The sequence below is a fragment of the Heptranchias perlo genome, chromosome 39 (assembly GCF_035084215.1).
Source record: "Heptranchias perlo isolate sHepPer1 chromosome 39, sHepPer1.hap1, whole genome shotgun sequence".
NCBI classification, from domain to species: Eukaryota; Metazoa; Chordata; class Chondrichthyes; order Hexanchiformes; family Hexanchidae; genus Heptranchias; species Heptranchias perlo.
The window spans coordinates 9,053,221-9,072,141 of record NC_090363.1 but is presented as its reverse complement, the minus strand read 5'-3'; the positions used below and the strand labels follow the sequence as shown (position 1 = coordinate 9,072,141).

General features: G+C 46.7%; 1 protein-coding gene across 3 annotated transcripts; it reads left to right on the top strand.

Annotated features, from left to right (window-relative positions):
• Positions 1-631: 631 nt before the first annotated feature.
• Positions 632-18,484, top strand: LOC137305201 (RNA-binding protein 4B-like). Of its 3 annotated transcripts, XM_067974022.1 has the most exons (4): positions 632-825; positions 9,179-9,485; positions 14,940-15,500; positions 16,986-18,484. In XM_067974022.1, exons 1-3 carry the CDS (start codon positions 721-723, stop codon positions 15,491-15,493), a joined length of 966 nt encoding a protein of 321 aa, XP_067830123.1. In that variant the 5' UTR covers positions 632-720; the 3' UTR covers positions 15,494-15,500; positions 16,986-18,484. The 3 variants fall into 3 exon arrangements, with proteins under 3 accessions (XP_067830123.1, XP_067830125.1, XP_067830124.1); XM_067974024.1 differs by lacking the exon at positions 14,940-15,500; XM_067974023.1 differs by lacking the exons at positions 14,940-15,500; positions 16,986-18,484 and adding an exon at positions 13,601-14,056.
• Positions 18,485-18,921: the final 437 nt, after the last annotated feature.

The window sequence follows — 18,921 nt, the reverse complement described above, 5'->3', positions numbered from 1 at the left end:
AACTGAGAGGTTATATCTATCAAGAAAGACTGAACAGGCTGGGGTGGGGGGGTTTCTCGAGAAAAAAAGACTGAGGGGTGACCCGATAGAGGTCTTCAAGATTATGAAAGGGAGATACTTCCATTTGCAGGGAGACCAGAACTAGGGGCCATAAATATAAGATAGTCACGAATAAATCCAATAGGGAATTCAGGAGAAACTTCTTTATCCAGAGAGTGGTTAGAATGTGGAACTTGCTTCCACAAAGAGTAGTTGAAGCGAATAGTATAGATGCATTTAAGGGGAAGCTAGGGAGGGGAATGAGGGAGAAAGGAATAGAAGGACATGTTGATGGAGATAGATGAAGGAGGGTGGGAGGAGGCTCATGTGGAGCAAATGGACCTGTTGGGCCAAATGGCCTGTTCCTGTGCTGTACAGTCCATGTAAAGGGGCGGTGCCTGGGCGGGACTCTGGGTGGTGCGGAGTGCAATTAACAGCCAATCAGCTGTACGAACGTTTGATTGACAGCTGTAAGGGGGGACAGGATCAGTACGTGCTTAATTGACAGCAGCGGGAACCAATCACAAAGCGTTCCCCTGCCACCGGGACCAGCCAATGATGGAGTGCGCGGCCGCCATTTTGTGAGTCGGGGGTCGGTTGGAGCCTGGCTGTGGGTGTTTGCGTTTCTCCGTCCCGGGGCTGAGCTGCGTTGTGACGGTGCTGATCGCCCGTCCCGCCAGGATGGTGAAGCTCTTCGTGGGGAAGCTGCCCCCGGAGGTCCGGCGGGATGAGGTCCAGCCGCTGTTCGAGCAGTTCGGCAGAGTCAGCGAGTGCGATCTGGTGAAGGTGAGGGAGTGATTTGGGGGGAGGGAGTGATTTTGGGGGGAGAGAGGGAGGGAGTGATTTGGGAGGAGAGAGGGAGGGAGTGATTTGGGAGGAGAGAGGGAGGGAGGGAGTGATTTGGGAGGAGAGAGGGAGGGAGGGAGTGATTTTGGGGGGAGAGAGGGAGTGATTTTGGGGGGGGAGAAAGGGAGGGTGTGATTTTGGGGGGGGAGAAAGGGAGGGTGTGATTTTGGGGGGGGAGAAAGGGAGGGTGTGATTTTGGGGGGGGGGGGGGAGAAAGGGAGGGTGTGATTTTGGGGGGGGGGAGAAAGGGAGGGTGCGATTTTGGGGGTGGGGAGAAAGGGAGGGTGCGATTTTGGGGGTGGGGAGAAAGGGAGGGTGCGATTTTGGGGGTGGGGAGAAAGGGAGGGTGCGATTTTGGGGGTGGGGAGAAAGGGAGGGTGCGATTTTGGGGGGGGGGGGCGAAAGGGAGGGTGCGATTTTGGGGGTGGGGAGAAAGGGAGGGTGCGATTTTGGGGGGGGGAGAAAGGGAGGGTGTGATTTTGGGGGGGGAGAAAGGGAGGGTGTGATTTTGGGGGAGGGAGTGATTTTGGGGGGGGAGAGAGTGAGAGGGAGGGAGTGATTTTTGGGGGCGGGAGTGAGAGGGAGGGAGTGATTTTTGGGGGGGGGAGTGAGAGGGAGGGAGTGATTTTTGGGGGGGGAAGAGAGAGTGAGAGGGAGGGAGTGATTTTTGGGGGGGAAGAGAGAGTGAGAGGGAGGGAGTGATTTTTGGGGGGGAAGAGAGAGTGAGAGGGAGGGAGTGATTTTTGGGGGGGAAGAGAGAGGGAGGGAGTGATTTTTGGGGGGGAAGAGAGTGAGAGGGAGGGAGTGATTTTTGGGGGGGGAAGAGAGTGAGAGGGAGGGAGTGATTTTTGGGGGGGAAGAGAGTGAGAGGGAGGGAGTGATTTTTGGGGGGGAAGAGAGAGTGAGAGGGAGGGAGTGATTTTTGGGGGGGAAGTGAGAGTGAGAGGGAGGGAGTGATTTTTGGGGGGGAAGAGAGAGTGAGAGGGAGGGAGTGATTTTTGGGGGGGAAGAGAGAGTGAGAGGGAGGGAGTGATTTTTGGGGGGGAAGAGAGAGTGAGAGGGAGGGAGTGATTTTTGGGGGGGGGGAGAGAGGGAGGGTGTGATTTTGGGGGGGGGGGCGAAAGGGAGGGTGTGATTTTGGGGGGGGGGCGAAAGGGAGGGTGTGATTTTGGGGGGGGGAGAAAGGGAGGGTGTGATTTTGGGGGGGGAGAAAGGGAGGGAGTGATTTTGGGGGGGGAGAGAGTGAGAGGGAGGGAGTGATTTTGGGGGGGGAGAGAGTGAGAGGGAGGGAGTGATTTTTGGGGGGGAGAGAGAGTGAGAGGGAGGGAGTGATTTTTGGGGGAAGAGAGAGAGAGAGAGAGAGTGAGAGGGAGGGAGTGATTTTTGGGGGGGAAGAGAGAGTGAGAGGGAGGGAGTGATTTTTGGGGGGGGGGGAGAAAGGGAGGGTGTGATTTTGGGGGGGGGCGAAAGGGAGGGTGTGATTTTGGGGGAGGGAGAAAGGGAGGGTGTGATTTTGGGGGGGGAGAAAGGGAGGGTGTGATTTTGGGGGAGGGAGTGATTTTGGGGGGGGAGAGAGTGAGAGGGAGGGAGTGATTTTTGGGGGGGAGAGAGAGTGAGAGGGAGGGAGTGATTTTTGTGGGGGGGAGAGAGAGAGAGAGAGAGAGTGAGAGGGAGGGAGGGAGTGATTTTTTTTTGGGGGGGGGAGAGTGAGAGGGAGGGAGTGATTTTTTGGGGGGGGGAGGAGAGTGAGAGGGAGGGAGTGATTTTTGGGGGGGGGGGGAGAGTGAGAGGGAGGGAGTGATTTTGGGGGGGGGGAGAGAGTGAGAGGGAGGGAGTGATTTTTTTTGGGGGGGGAGGGAGAGTGAGAGGGAGGGAGTGATTTTTGTGGGGGGGAGAGAGTGAGAGGGAGGGAGTGATTTGTGGGGGGGAGAGAGAGTGAGAGGGAGGGAGTGATTTTTGGGGGGGGGGAGAGAGGGAGGGAGTGATTTTTGGGGGGGGGGAGAGAGAGAGGGAGTGATTTTTGGGGGGGGGGAGAGAGGGAGGGAGTGATTTTTGGGGGGGGGGAGAGAGGGAGGGAGTGATTTTTGGGGGGGAGAGAGAGGGAGGGAGTGATTTTTTTGGGGGGGGGAGAGTTAGAGGGCGGGAGTGATTTTTGGGGGGGGAAGAGAGAGTGAGAGGGAGGGAGTGATTTTTGGGGGGGAAGAGAGAGTGAGAGGGAGGGAGTGATTTTTTTGGGGGGGAAGAGAGAGTCAGAGGGAGGGAGTGATTTTTGAGGGGCAAGAGAGAGTGAGAGGGAGGGAGTGATTTTTGGGGGGGGAAGAGAGAGTGAGTGAGAGGGAGGGAGTGATTTTTGGGGGGGAAGAGAGAGTGAGAGGGAGGGAGTGATTTTTGGGGGAGAAGAGAGAGTGAGAGGGAGGGAGTGATTTTTGGGGGGGAAGAGAGAGTGAGAGGGAGGGAGTGATTTTTGGGGGGGAAGAGAGAGAGAGTGAGTGAGTGAGAGGGAGGGAGGGAGTGATTTTTGGGGGGGAAGAGAGAGAGAGTGAGTGAGTGAGAGGGAGGGAGTGATTTTTGGGGGGGGAAGAGAGAGTGAGTGAGTGAGAGGGAGGGAGTGATTTTTGGGGGGGGAAGAGAGAGTGAGTGAGTGAGAGGGAGGGAGTGATTTTTGGGGGAAGAGAGAGAGAGAGTGAGAGGGAGGGAGTGATTTTGGGGGGGGGGGGGAAGAGAGGGGGGAGAAAAGGGGTGATGGGGGGAGGGAGGAAGGGAACGAGGAAGAGGAACAATGGGGGAGGGGGAGATCGATGTGGATACAGGGGGGAGGGGGTGCAATGGGTGTACAGAGAAGGGGAAGGGTAGCAGGGAGTGGGGAGATGCAGGATGGGAGGGAACATTGGGATACAGAGAGGAGAGATGCAGGGGGAGTGGGAGGGGGAGACAAAGAGACAGATCAGGGGAAAAAGAGAGGGACGGTGATGGTTGGGGGAACCAATTTACGTGACCTGGGGAGAGGGAAGAGAGATATTGGAAAAAGAAAAAGTGGAGGGGCAGAGGTGAGAGAAAGGTACTGAGGTAGTGGGAAAAAGACTGAGAGACGGGGAAAGCGATTGAAGGAGAGATGTGGGAGGGGGGAGCAGAAGAGAGAAATCAGAGGGGTTGAGGCAGCCAGACCAGAGGCAAGGGGGAGAAAGAGAAGGGAGAGAGCCACAGGAGAGGGGGGAATGAAGGGGAAGGGAGGGGAGAGATGGATGGGGAAGAAAAGGGAGAGGAGAAGAGATGATTGGGGAAGAAAAGGGAGGGGAGAGATGGATAGGGGGAATGGAGAAGGGTGGCGAGAATTGGATAGATGAGGGGAGTCGAAGAATTGAAGAGAAAGTTGGATCGATGTGGGATTTATGGAGAAGGGGTGGAAGGATGCGTTGAGGCCGAGAAGGGTGGGGGCAATGAGGAGGGGGTTCGAGTTTTTACACTGCACCAGATGGTTTTCTTATGTCCAGTGTCAAAAATCATTCCTGTAGGTAAGCCCACACGCCCAGTTAACTGAAATGACTTTATCTCGTAATGAAGCATTGCCCAAGGTCAATCGGAACACTCTTGTTACTGTAATTTGCTAATTGGAAATGACAGCAGCCCCCCTCATGTATTTGGATAATGGAAGAATAATCAATCAGTTGGGCTGTGTGGGTTTCACTATAATTTGTGAATCAGGCCTCCATTAAAAATTAAAAAAAATAAACAGCAAAAGTTGACCATGGGTTCTGCTAGATTACAACATGTAACCTACAGCTACTTGGTTCACAATATAATGAAAGACGCACCACTTCCCCAGTCCTGATAACGCCGGACCAGCATCCGTTACAGAAAAGTTATACATACGGTTGAACCCACTCAGTGGAGCCATTGCCTCTGCATAGGCTTCAGTACAGTGGAACAGGCAGATCTGCTGGATTGGCTGGTGGCTATGAAAACGTTTCTTCGCCTGAGCATGGGGCTGTTGATCAACTCCTCCCCCAGAAACTCCATGCGGGACATCCCCTGCTGTGGACCAGTTTACTTGTATTCAGATTTCACAAGCATTCGAGATTGTCAATCGTCAAAGAGAAGTTACTATAGCACTTGGCTGACTTGAATGTCTGCTAACTACATACTTCTCCCTCCCCGCCATCTTGAAGGGTTGGCAGTTAGCTCTGTCTCTGCGAACTGGTTATGAAACAATCATAATTTCTGTGCCTGAGTGAGCATAAGAATGACACACCATTGATATTCTAGTACCTTAATTTCAAAGTCTCTTGCTTGTATCATTGAGAACAGCCAGCTTTCGCAGCAAGTGACTGAGGCACCAAGCTGTTTTTCTCTCCCGACCATTACTTTGTACACTTTACATATCCACTTTTCCCTTGCCCCGTTTCCCTCGTCCTCCCCTCTCTGCCCCTCTTTTGCCTTTCTCTCTCATTCGATCAAAACCCTGGATGATTTTTTTAAAAAACTGACCACCCCACCTCCCGACACCCCCAAGGGCTTGCAGTAAATTGTACTGCCCCCAATGTAGTTTAGGCTGAGATCAGCTGACCCAGCACTGACTGGGGATTGAACCTGGGACTACCCTGGTCTGCATGGCTCAAATCTCACTGTGCAAGGTATTTATCAACGAAGCTTTGAATTTGCTACGAAGTAACTACAGAGATGAGGTATAAACTAGTTTTCTTCCCCTTGTCATGACAATCATAGAATAATAGAGCACAGAAGGAGGCCATTCGGCCCATCATACCTGTGCTGGCTCTTTGAACGAGCTATCCAATTAGTCCCACTCCCCTGCTCTTTCCCCATAGCCCGGCTAATTTTTCCCCTTCAAGTATTTATCCAATTCCCTTTTGAAAGTTAGTGAACCTGCTTCTACCATCCTTTCAGGCAGTGCATTCCAGATTATCATAACTCGCTGTGTAAACATTTTTTTCCTCATGTCGCCGCTGGTTCTTTTGCCAATTTCCTTAAATCTGTGTCCTCTGGTTACTGACTGTTCTACCACTGGAAATAGTGTCTCCTTATTTACTCTGACAAAACCTCTTTATGATTTTGCACACCTATCAAATCTCCCCTTAACCTCCTTTGATCTGAGGAGATCAACCCCATCCTCTCCAGTCTCTTCACGTAACTGTAGTCTTTCATCTTTGGTACCATTCCAGTAAATCTGTAGATCGAATCGGGCCAGGACCTACTCCGTTAATGGTAGGGCGTTGGGGAGAGTTATAGAACAAAGAGATCGAGGAGTACAGGTTCATAGCTCCTTGAAAGTGGAGTCACAGGTGGATAGGGTGGTGAAGAAGGCATTCAGCATGCTTGGTTTCATTGGTCAGAACATTGAATACAGGAGTTGGGATGTCTTGTTGAAGTTGTACAAGACGTTAGTAAGGCCACACTTGGAATACTGTGTACAGTTCTGGTCACCCTATTATAGAAAGGATATTATTAAACTAGAAAGAGTGCAGAAAAGATTTGCTAGGATGCTACCGGGACTTGATGGTTTGACTTATAGGGAGAGGTTGGATAGACTGAGACTTTTTTCCCTGGAGAGTAGGAGGTTAAGGGGTGATCTTATAGAAGTCTATAAAATAATGAGGGGCATAGATAAGGTAGATAGTCAAAATCTTTTCCCAAAGGTAGGGGAGTCTATAACGAGGGGGCATAGATTTAAGGTGAGAGGGGAGAGATACAAAAGGGTCCAGAGGGGCAATTCTTTCACTCAAAGGGTGGTGAGTGTCTGGAACGAGCTGCCAGAGGCAGTAGTAGAGGTGGGTACAATTTTGTCCTTTAAAAAGCATTTGGACAGTTACATGGGTAAGATGGGTATGGAGGGATATGGGCCAAGTGCAGGCAATTGGGACTAGCTTAGTGGTATAAACTGGGCGACATGGACATGTTGGGCTGAAGGGCCTGTTTCCATGTTGTAAACTTCTATGATTCTAAATGTCCTCTGCATCGTCTCCAAGTCCTTGATATCCTTCCTAAGGTGTCCAGAATTGGCCACAGTACTCCAGCTGGGTCCTAACCAGTGTTTTATAACAGCTTAGCATAACTTCCCTGCTTTTGTACTCTAGGCCTCTATTTATAAAGCCAAGGATCCTATATGCCCTTTTAACAAACTTTTCAACTTATCTTGCCACCTTCAAAGTCTTGTTTACGTCTCTTAGGTCTCTCTGTTCCTGCAACCCCTTTAAAATTGTACCGTTTAGTTTATATGGCCTCTCCGCATTCTTCTAACCAAAATGAATCACTCCATACTTCTCTGCATTAAATTTCATCTGCCACATGTCTGCCCATTTCACCAGTGTGTCTATGTCCTCCTAAGGTCTGTTACTATCCTCGCTGTTTACTGCATTTGAGTTTTGTGTCATCTGCACACTTCGAGATTATGCCCTGTATACCCAAGTCCAGTTCATTAATATATATCAAAGCCAAGTTCCGCACCGATGAGGACGGCCTCAACCGGGATCTTGGGTTCATGTCACGCTACACGTTACCCCACCAGCGAACAAATGTTATCTGTTTTTAATATAACGGGTCAGTTGCTGTCTTTTCTATGTTTCTACCTCTCTATCTCTTTTTTTGGTGATTTGTATATTCGGAGACCTTGCAGGTAACACCTGTCTGTCTGCACACTGATTGCCTTGGCAACGGGCAGTTGAAAAAACTGTCTGTAATCACCAAGCATTGTTCTGTGATTTATAAATGCGATTTCATTTCGAGGATTTCATTTCCAACAATGTTCACCTGAGGAAGGAGGAAGCCTCCGAAAGCTTGTGAATTTCAAATAAAATTGCTGGACTATAACTTGGTGTTGTAAAATTGTTTACAATTGTCAACCCCAGTCCATCACCAGCATCTCCACATTATATCAAAAAGAGCAGTGGTCCTTATACCGACCCCTGGGGGTCACCACTGTATACTTCCCTCCAGTCTGAAAAACAACCGTTCACCACTACTCTTCGCAGTCAGTCTCTTAGCCAATTTCGTATCCACGCAGCCACTGCCCCTTTAATCCCATGGGCTTCAATGTTGCTAACAAGTCTATTATGTGGTACTTTATCAAATGCCTTTTGAAAGTCTATATACACAACATTAACCACACTGCCCTCATCTACTCTCTCCGTTACTTCATCAAAGAACTCAATCACGTTAATCGAACAAGATTTGCCATTAACAAATCTCTCTTTTAATCCATATTTTTCCAAGTGCTAATTAATTTTGTCTCGTATTATTGTCCTCTTAAAATTTTCCCCACCACCGGTGTTAGGCTGACTGGTCTGTAGTTACCGTGTTTATCCCCCTCCCCTCTTTTGAACAGGGGTGTAACGTTTGCTGTCCTCCAGTCCTCTGGCACCACTCCCGCATCTAAGGAGGATTGGATGATTGTGGCCAGAGCCTCCGCAATTTCCACCCGTACTTCCCTCAACAACCTAGGATGCATCCCATCTGGACCGGGTGACCTTTCAACTTTGAACGTTGCCACCCTTTAAGTACCTCCTCTGTCTATTTTTATCGTATCCAATTTCTCTACTACCTCCTCCTTTACTATGACATTGGCGGCATCCTCTTTAGTAAAGGCAGGTACACAGTACTCATTTAGTACCTCAGCTATACCCTCTGCCTCCACAGGATGATCTCCTTCCCGCTATTTGGTGACACTATAGTATACACCCAGCAATGAAATAGCTCCTCTATTGTTCTTTAATTCTAACCAAATAGGTTCTGCCTTTGACCCCTCAAGTACATCATCCCTTTCTAGTGCTGTAGCAGTATTTTTGATCAATACTGCCACCCTGCTTCCTTTTTTCCCCATCCCTATCTTTCCTGAATACATTGTAGCCAGGAATATTAAGTGCCTATTCCTCCCCTTGTTTGAGCCAGGTCTCTATTATTGCCACTATATCATAATCCCATGTGGCTACTTGTGCCTGCAGCTCACCAACCTTATTTACCGCGCTCCGTGCATTTAGGCACATGCATTCCAAATCCATCTTAGTCTGCCTCACATTTTCCCCCTGTCTGATCCCTCCTATTTCTGAACTACTTTTTATTCTAATGTTGTTTGTCTCTCTCAGTCCTCTGTGCACCTTGTATCTCCTCTCTATTGCTTCGTCCTGATGCCCCTCCTGCTGCCAAATTAGTTTAAACCCTCCCCCACAACATTAGTGAACCTCCCTGTGAGGACATTGGCCCCAGCCCTATTGAAGTGCAACCTGTCCATCTCGTATAGCAATCTCATACAGGTGTAAACTAGTTTTCTTTCCCTTTTTTGAAGGATTACGGTTTTGTGCACATGGAAGACGTGGAGGCAGCGCAAAGAGCGATCTCCCACCTGAATCATTACAAGCTGCGGGGGTTCTCCATTATCGTGGCATTCAGCAAGAGTAAGATTATATCCTCGTCGAAACTGCATGTTGCCAACGTCAGCTCCCATTGCAGCAAGCAAGAGCTGAGCGCTATGTTTGAGAAATATGGACCAGTCGTCAAATGCAGGATTATAAAGAATGATGCCTTTGTGGAGATGGAAAGAGGGGAGGATGCCAAAGAAGCTATGAGAGCACTTAGTGACACAGATTTTAAAGGTGAACAAACTGGGGGATGGTGGGGTGGCTATACAGTCTCTCCAGTAATAGGCCTTTATTTTGCCTCGAAGTGTGTTTCTGTCAGAATCCTGTCAAAGATTTCTTCCTCGTCCTCTTCACTTTTTGTTTTAAATTCTACCTTTCTCCCCTTAAGGTGCTAACTCCTGCTGGACACAGTCCCAGGGGTACTGATAGCATTCAGTACCTCGCTCAATTGGTTATTCTACATGTGCAAGCCTTGTCAGTGAGTATCGGCAGGCTGCTTGACTAAGGGACTCGGCGTTGCAGCCAAGCCTGATCCTGTCTTTACCCCACATGCACTTTTCATAAGGGGTCATGGAATCGTGATGAGGAACTGGTACCTTGGCTGTATTTTTCCCCACCCCAGCCTGTAGGACCCCAATGTTCGTCTACCCGAGATCAACTAACTCAACATAGACTGGGGATTGAACCAAGGATCTTTGTAGTCTGTATGGCCTAGTACCATACCATGTTATGCTTTTACCCACTAAGACACCTTACTCGCTTTTCACAGCGGTGTTTACTTTCTAGAAGGCAACACATATACACCAGCGACTCCTGTCCTTCACCAGTTAGCCTTAACTCACCTGTGGATAAACATCTAGAGTCCATAATAAGTGATTATGTTTGTGCGCATTTTAAAGACTGGACCTAAGGCACGTCTTTAAATTTAGATTTATAAAGTGCAGGGTGCACTTAACTAATTGAATTTTTTGAGCAAATCGCAGTGTACAGCTAAGAAGAATACAATGGTTGTCAATGGATTTATTGAAGGCAAGAGACTTGTGAAAACTTCGACATGTGGTATTAAAGGCTGCACTGATAGAGAGATGGCATAGGGACAGAAAGTAGAGCAGGGATTGACTTGTTTTGATGTAGATAATTGTGTGCCCCAGAGATTGGTGCTGTTGTTTCCCATTTGAGCATAGGCACAGAGGAATCATAAGTGAAGTTTGATAACATATTGGGAGTAGGGCAAATTTTGAGGAATAATGCAGGATTTTGCAGGAAGACATGACACGTTACCGGAGCGAGCAACAACAGCAACTTGCATTTATATAGCACCTTTAACGTAGTAAAACGTCCCAAGGCGCTTCACAGCAGTGATTATCAAACAAATTTTGACACCAAGCCACCAGAAGCTTGGTGAATGAGAGAGGTTTTAAGGAATGTCTTAAAGGAGGAGAGAGAGGCGGAGCAGTTTAGGGGGAAAATCCAGAGCATAAGGCCTAGGCAGCTGAAGGCACGGCCGCCAATGGTGGGGCGATGGAAATCGGGGATGCGCAAGAGGCAAGAATTGGAGGAGTGCAGAGATCTCGGAGGGTTGTAGGACTGAATATGAAGTTACAGAGATTGGGGGGTGGGGGGGAGGCGAGGCCATGGGGGGATTTGAAAACAAGGATGAGAATTTTAAAATTGAGGCGTTCCTGGACCGGGAGCCATTGTAGGTCAGCAAGCAGAGGGGTGATGGTGAACGGGGTTTGGTGCGAGTTAGGATACGGGCAGCAGAGTTTCGGATGAGCTCAAGTTTATGGAAGATGGGAGGCCAGCCAGGAGAGCGTTGGAATAGTTGAGTCCAGTGGTATCAAAGACATGGATGGTGGTTTCAGCAGCAGATGAGCTAGGGCAGGAGCAGAGACGAGCGATGTTATGGAGGTAGAAGTAGGCGGTCTTGGTGATGGAGTGGATATGTGGTTGGAAGCTCATCTTCCTATCATCAACAGTACGAGCCGGTGCCTTGAGAGAATAGGGGAAGATTGAGTAGCAATGTATGGCTAACTGAATTAAAAGTCTAGATAGTGACACATGATTTTGATATTGTGATATAACTGTTAAGTTGATATTTAAAGGGCAAAAGGAAACTAAGACCAGTAGCTTAAATGATTGGGTAGTTGTTCCATATAGTACAGCTGTAGCAAGAATGCTCTTCCCCCCCCCACCCCCCTCCCCCCCCCCGCCCTGCAAAATTGGGAATTGAAGAAGAGTTGTAACACTTGTCCAGATATTAACGCTTGTAGCTGCTGTCAGTTTCAGTAAGGTATGGCCCGTATAGCGATGGAGATGGTTACCATGGTACACGGACCAGTGCTCCAGGAATTCTTCTAAGCTGATAAGGTTTATTTGTGATATTCAGCAGTCCATTTCCCAGTTTGTGAAGCTGTTCAAGGGACGATGCAGATGAATGAATGACCATACTGTCCTAAAAGGAGGTGGTGTCTCTGCATACACCCAGGGTTTCTAGTTCATCTGCTTTACAGTTTTGAATTGCTGGTTACTGAGAGCAGCATTTTGAGTGGAGCTCCCCGGCTGTGATATTGTGCAGTTCTTGTTCATTTAACCCAATGAATGAGGAATGATGCCTACAGTCCATTCCCCCATTCAATGCATGGACATGGTGCGAACGAGTCTAAAAGTTTGCTCCCAGGCTGACTCTACCCAGTTCTAAAGCATACATCATGATAAGGTGGGGTGACTGACCCAGGCATGTGTACATTTGTCTCTCTTTTGGTTCTGAAGATTAGAACTGTATATATAAGATCAGTGTTATCTACCTCAATTTACTTGAGTTCAATATTGTACTTAGCTGTGGATCAGCCCCACATGTTAAGGACTTGTGTTAGACTTGACATGCTGTTTACAGGGCTCCTGATTGCCCTGTGATTAAACGTTGATTTTTAAAACTTGTGATGGCTTGTTTTCCAACTCTTTCTTTGAAGTCCAGTTTCATTGGAAACCCATCAACAAAAGGACAGTAAGATTTGAGGCTCTTGTTTCCCATAGTTTTAGGATTTTTTTTTTGGTCAGCTGGCTGAGCTGTGTGGAAAACCATCACTGTTTGAGCCCACACACATCTGTTGCTTGATGTGTAGGGTCAAGCCCACCTAAGACCAGATTGTTTGGGTAGGTTGGCACCGCCAAGGGTTAGGGACTTTCACAGGAGTATAGGGATACTGCAGAATCTTATTTAGCTAAAACTGCTGCCTGTTCATTTGTTGGGTAACCTGGTAAACATCCTTCTGCTTGCGGCCATGACCATATAGCTTGTAGGGCTATATAGAATGGAGTGGGAAGATACCCAGCTGCCAGTAACCATCTTATCCCTCCAGATCCTATTAGCTAGCCAGGTTGGTTGTTGAATCATTTAACAGTGTCCTGGAGTATTGCAGTTCTGCCTGGCTCACATATCAGATTTGAGAGTCTGTCACAGGTTGATTTGGTTCTGATCTTCCATCACCTGATATGACACCTTGGAGCCATCTAGCCCAAATAGACCCTGCTCAACCTTGGCTTGGAGGATAGCCACTAAATGGTCATTAGACAACTGATGAACATGAATTTGAGCCATTGCTAGATGGACAGAGGTACCACGAGCTCCTTGTGGTGAGCATTACAACTCACCATAAAATGTGAGGGTTCATTGGTATCATCCTCTTGTCTGCTTGAACCCACACCATTGAACAATCGCGGTGTGAAACTTTAGCAACAGCTGCTTATCCCTCTTCAGCCCAGTCATGATAGGTACTGAACCCCAAATATGAGTTTATACCCAGGGTATAGGTAATGACTTCCAGCAGCCATTGTGCCAAGTCTTAAGTTTCCTCATCAGCTATACAGCAGACATTTGCCTTCAGCATGATAGAAAGACCTATACAGGACAGCTTGAGATGTGCTAACAACCTTGATGTTCTAAACGTTGAAGTCCAGTGTCCTATACAAAGGCCAGCGGTTTGATGCAGAAACTCACTCTCGGTGATTCGGGAGTAAATGTAATCGTTAATAGTGACAGTCATGCCTTTAGTAATTCTGTAGATACTGGAGCAGTACACTGGGATTTATGTCCTGCTTAAGTGAGAGTTGCTGCTTTGTGACCCCACTCTGTCTAACCTGGGTCAAGCCCCAAATATAGCTGGATGTGAACAAATGTAGATCAAGTTTCCAGGAATGGGAAAAGTCCAGGGTGTCGGTTAGCGGGTCAGAAAATATCTTCGCATCTGTCCACTGGTCAGTCAACAATTGTTTTTTTTGTTAAATTTGTGCTTAAATTGAGATGTTAGTATTGGGGAATGAAACATTTCTATTTATTTCTATTTCAGGCATCCAGTGTCAGTGGCAACTAATCCCAGATATAGCACAGGCTAGATGCCGAATGAAGTCCCTTTACACTGTCTCATCAAGCACTCCCAGGTGTAACACAGGTTAGGTGCAGATTAAAGCTCCCTCTGCACTGTCCCACTAATGTCCATCATACCCAACCTCAGAAGAGTGCCCCCATTGCACCTACTTGACATTTCTTCATTGCTGACACCAGCCATCCTGTGGTTGTTTAGTGAAATTGTCGGTACCAAATTAATTGTTTAAGTGTGTCCCATTCCCATTGGGAACTGGTTGGAAGCCCTCTGCCTTTTATTACTTGGGAACTTTGTTACCAGCAGATTGAGGAGACTTTCATTCAATTAATATAAAAGGTGATATCAGCACATAAATGTTTCTGTTGTGTGTGACATTTCTTTGTTTGCTACTCCGCTGGGGATATTAGCCTAATTAAAATAAACTAGCCAGTCTCCTGTGGCCTTTCACATGGGCAGTTGAGACCAAGTGTAGTCTTCAAGAGAAGTGGCAATCAGAGTGCACAGATATAATTCAGTCCCCATTTTAAAGTCATACATTCTGTCCTTACTTTTATATTATACTTTGATTTTGTCTTATTTAGTTAAATGGCAAATCTTTGGGCAGTTTGGGAAACAGAGTAGTTTAGTTGGTTGGAGCCTAAGAGATTCTCTGCAGTACAGGCTGAGGAGCTGGAAGATGCAAAATTGAGGCACTACACTGTCATCACTGGTGGGATAGTGTAATTACAACGTGACAAATTTACATAGGCAGTTTCCATTATAAATGTGATCATAAGAATTTATAATGGAAAAAGTAAGCGCAAAAATCTGACAACAGGAAGGAAGGCTTTGTAAACAGGAGGAGTGCAGATATTAAATTTTTAATGTATTCCAGATGCATCAAAATCTGCATTTTAAAAAAGGCATAGGAATGTCATATAAACGCACTGTGTTTTTCAGCTAACATTGCCACTGCTAATTTTGAGGCTCATGTGGGCATGATCTGGGCCCCCCACTTTCAAAAACCTGTTCTCCATAGCTGTCTGGAACGTGTGTTGCCAGGGCTTTTGTAAATATAAGCATTAGGAACTCTTCACACACAATCCACAAACACCGAAAACCAAGTCAAACAATAATTCTAGACGACAAACATTTTCTTCTTGGAAATGGGAGAAGCTTATTGTTCCTAGAGCTAACAAGAATAGGATTGAGTCCTAAGTGTAAATGATTAGATTTTAACCTATAAGCAGATCCACCTGATAGCTCTGCACTTTCTTTAAAGAATTTGAATTGAGAAACTTTTCTTGCGCCTCCCTTTTTAAAGGCAAACGCATCTATGTCGAACTATCGAAGAGCAAAGGGTGGAAAGATCCCAGAAGACATTGTCACAAGTGTGGTAAGGAGGGCCACTGGTCTGCAGACTGTCCGAAAAAGCGAGGCGATTTGGAGGATGGGTATTCCCGTGATCGCTCCGACCCTTACTCGGGGTCCCTGCGACCTGTATCAGGATATGGAGAACAATCAATCTGCAGCGGCCCAGATCAGTGTGGGTTCATCGATTACTACGCGAGGTATCGGACACGTCCATATGGGGCGGCGGGAGAGCCCGATTCTGATCGGCGGCCATCTCAGCATTCACCTGTAGGCTCTTCCACAAGCGATTCCGTACCCAGTGGGTTTGAGCACCACTATGTGTCTCCGCACAATGCCTGTTACAGCCAGGAAAGGAGCCCTCTGCAGAGACCGCACCCCCTGCTTCCTTCAAGCAGCGGAGATGGTTTGGAGTGCCCACACCTTTCCCCATCTCAGACGTCCAGTCGATCCCTTTATGAGCAAGCAGGTTCGGCCAGTGATACTTGTGCAGACTCTGTGTACTGATTCAGAGGTGAGTCAGGTTCTCTCCACAGTTCCAGTGTAAAGCTGTTAGCAATTGTGCACCAGTGAACTTTTCCATTGCCTCCTGCAGGTGAGTAGTTTAAAAATCTTGAGTATTTTAAGGTTTTAGAATATCTCTAAAGCTAAGTAATCGCTCCCAAATGATTCCACATCTTTTTGCATTTAGTGTGGGATTGCTGTGCACTCTTTTTGGATTCTCTTCTCTCCTTGAAGGTGCTGACACTTGCAGGAGTATGATTCAACTGGTGCTAGTTGCCTTGACATCCGCACTTGCACACCTTCCAATTTGAGTCATTGGATAGTGATCAGGACTAGGAACACTGACTATGGGTTCAAATCCCTAGCCCAGGGACACTGAGGCCAGTTATAGCACCCCTTCCACTGTTGTGGCTGAGGTCAGCTAATTCAGCATAGACTTGGGATGGAGCTTTGATCTTCTGGTTTGTATGGGCCAGCATCACACTGGGCAATGCATCTAGCCGCTGTTCCTGGGCTGGGGAGGAGAAAATCAGCTCGGGTGATCATTATTCAGTGACTTCTGCAAGCGTATATGTGAACAGTAGGTTTGACTAATGCTCTTGATCAAAGAGCCCAACATTCAGTATGAGACTGACACATGGAGAATGGCCACTTAAGTAAAGTACCTGTGTCTGTGAAAAACAGAGCCTAGAATGAGTCAGTGCTTTTCAGGAGGAAAGGGAAGAATGTCAGAAAAAAAATCCCATCCCTGATGTATTTTACTAACACTAACCTACTGCACTTTAGAAATCCATCGTCACTGGAGCCCATCTACTTATATGAAATGGCTTGTCCATTGGCATTTGCGTTTTGAGACCATGATCACCGGGCTGTTCATTACTACTTTTGTTAATTTTTCACTCAGTGTATGGGATGCTGGTGCTAGGTGAAAAAATTTGATGCGGTTGCTGTTCTTATACACTGTCCTGTACTCCCTTCTTGGCTTTGAGCCAAATTTCCAATTTCGTTGGTGAGCAGGAACCACTTACTGTGACACAGCCAGGAAGGCCCCAGTTTTCATTCCCGGTCTTTACTTAGTTACCTGATCTCTGCTTGGATAGCAGTAAAGGCCCTACAATTGACCTGAATGTTCCCGGGATAGGGAGGGGGGAAAAAATTAACTGAGGCTCCTGATAATTATCCAATGTTTCTTGCTGGAAAGTGTATGTGAAAGTTAGGTGAGGACAGGATCAGGAACGTCCTCAGCTGTGATAGCAGCTAGAGCCAATCTCTTGCTATCTGGGCTCAGGTGAAGAATGGCCACATGTGGAGGTATCAGCTGGCTGGTACCCATTGTCTGTACCCCAGCTAGGAGTTAACATCTTTAGGAGAATATTAGGGGTGGGGGAAGCAGAAGAATAAATGGCTAGCACAAAGCCAGATTTAGCGCAAGATCTGACAGGTGATCTGTTTTGAAATACCTTCGTCAAAAATGACGTCTTTGTTCTGCTTACAGGTTCAAATCTACAGCAACTCGGACTCCCTGGCACGTGAAAAATCCTTGTGTTATACATTGCACTGCGTCTGCCTCAGGCATCTGTGGTGAAGGGCACAGTTGTGATATTAAAACTGAATCCTGAGGCTAACACTCCACATTGGCTCCAAAGTTCAGGTTGCATTGTCCATTTAAAGCTGTGATCAACCTTCTGCAAATTTGAACATGTTCTTTTAATTTTAAAGAGTTTGACGTAGGTTACTGGTTTGCAAATTCTGGAATGCGGCAATGTCCATTTTGAGCTGATTTATTTTCTCTCCCAAAATGAATTCTCTTTCCAATTTGTACCTGTTGGTTACCAAGTCAGTATTGGGTAGGTGAAATCCCTTGTGTACGTGAATCAGATGCATTGCTGTATTTAAGCATATCCCAAAGGTATGCTGCCAATATAAGTCTGATCTGTGGGTTCAAGTGGCACAGTTCTATACATTTTCATTAGGGCAAGTGTTTCTTTGGCACTCAGATCTACTCAGAAACTTGCATATTCACTGCCTTTGGAACTTCTTGTGCAGCAAGTTGCACTACATGTGGTAAGTGTAGAAATTAGCCAGATGATGTGCTTCACCAAACCAGTTGCTCCAACGCCAATCGATCCCTGATCATAATGCAAAGAAGCACTTTGGTTCTGACAAGATGACATGTTCTGATGTGTTTGCCTATCTGTTTGGTGTTGTTTGTTTAATGTTCTTCACATTCAGGTTTAACAGTTGGAAATCTCACAGTAGCTTAAGAGTGCTTGAGAACCATGAACCTTATCAGAAGGGCTGATTGGGGAACTGTGTATCATATTTGAAAACTGGACATCTTTGAGTATCCTGTTCAGTCAGCAGAACTTGAAGATTACAAATACTTTTTTTGGGAGAAAGGGAAAAGCAAAAGTGCATATGTGCGTATGCACGTGTGTATAGCGGGAAGAGTTCACTCTGGGACTTAGACACCACTCTACCATTTCAAGCTCCACCATTGAATGGCACATATGTTCAGCAAAATTATAGCTCTGTCGTCTTCAGCTACCGCATCCAGGTGAGTTGACTGAACAACTGCAGGAGACTGTGCAGAATGAAGAGTAACAGACAGTGGAGGTGCCATGCACAATAGAAGTCTGACATTTGAGGCAGAAACTGCACAGCAGTGCACGGTACAAAGATCTAACTTAAATGATCTGGTTGGAAGGTGAATATTTTGGTTTCATTTTGAAAACAGCGGAGAACTTTTCATTTGTACATCCTGTCAGTGACACCTTTATATTCAACTTCCTGCTGGAATAGAAAACATTTCAGCAGTGTGCAGCTGATTTTTGTTTCTCCTCCGCAATCTTTTTTTTTTGTAGGTTGAACGGCAATACCAGGTTTGTAAAACTGAGGGGAGGGAGGAGGAACATTTGTTCTCCGCAGATGTAAATATGTAGAGAAAAGAATGAAAATGGAAAATTCTCATTAAATTGTTCAAAATGAATCAAACTGGCTGGCTTGTTTCTTTGCCAATTTTTTTTTGTACCCTCCTAAAAGATGCTGGTTCATGCTGTTCCCCCTCCTCTCCTGCACTAATTGACCCGCACTGTTCCCACTCCCCTCCTGAGTTCTCCTGGAAAACGTTTATGCCTCAACCAACATCACAAACAAATTATATGGTTATTTATCTCTGCTGTTTGTTGAACCTTGCTGTGCGGAAATTAGCTGTCGTGTTTGCCTGCATTTTATCGTGACTTCAAAAGTACTTCATTGGCTGTGAAGCACTTTGGGATGACCTAAGATCCTGAAGGGCACTTTAGAAACACAAGTCCTTTTGCCATCTATCAGAGAACAAATGTAAACAGTGAATCTAAGTCAACAACAACTCGCATTTATATAGTGCCTTTAATGTAGTAAAACGTCAGTGTTATCAAACAAAATTTGAC

Bases quoted from the DNA above. Each gene is read 5' to 3' on its own strand.
- LOC137305201 (XM_067974022.1), top strand. From the start codon at position 721: ATGGTGAAGCTCTTCGTGGGGAAGCTGCCCCCGGAGGTCCGGCGGGAT. The intron at 826-9,178 runs GTGAGGGAGTGA...CCTTTTTTGAAG, and splicing joins GCGAGTGCGATCTGGTGAAG to GATTACGGTTTTGTGCACAT. The intron at 9,486-14,939 runs GTGAACAAACTG...CCCTTTTTAAAG, and splicing joins TAGTGACACAGATTTTAAAG to GCAAACGCATCTATGTCGAA.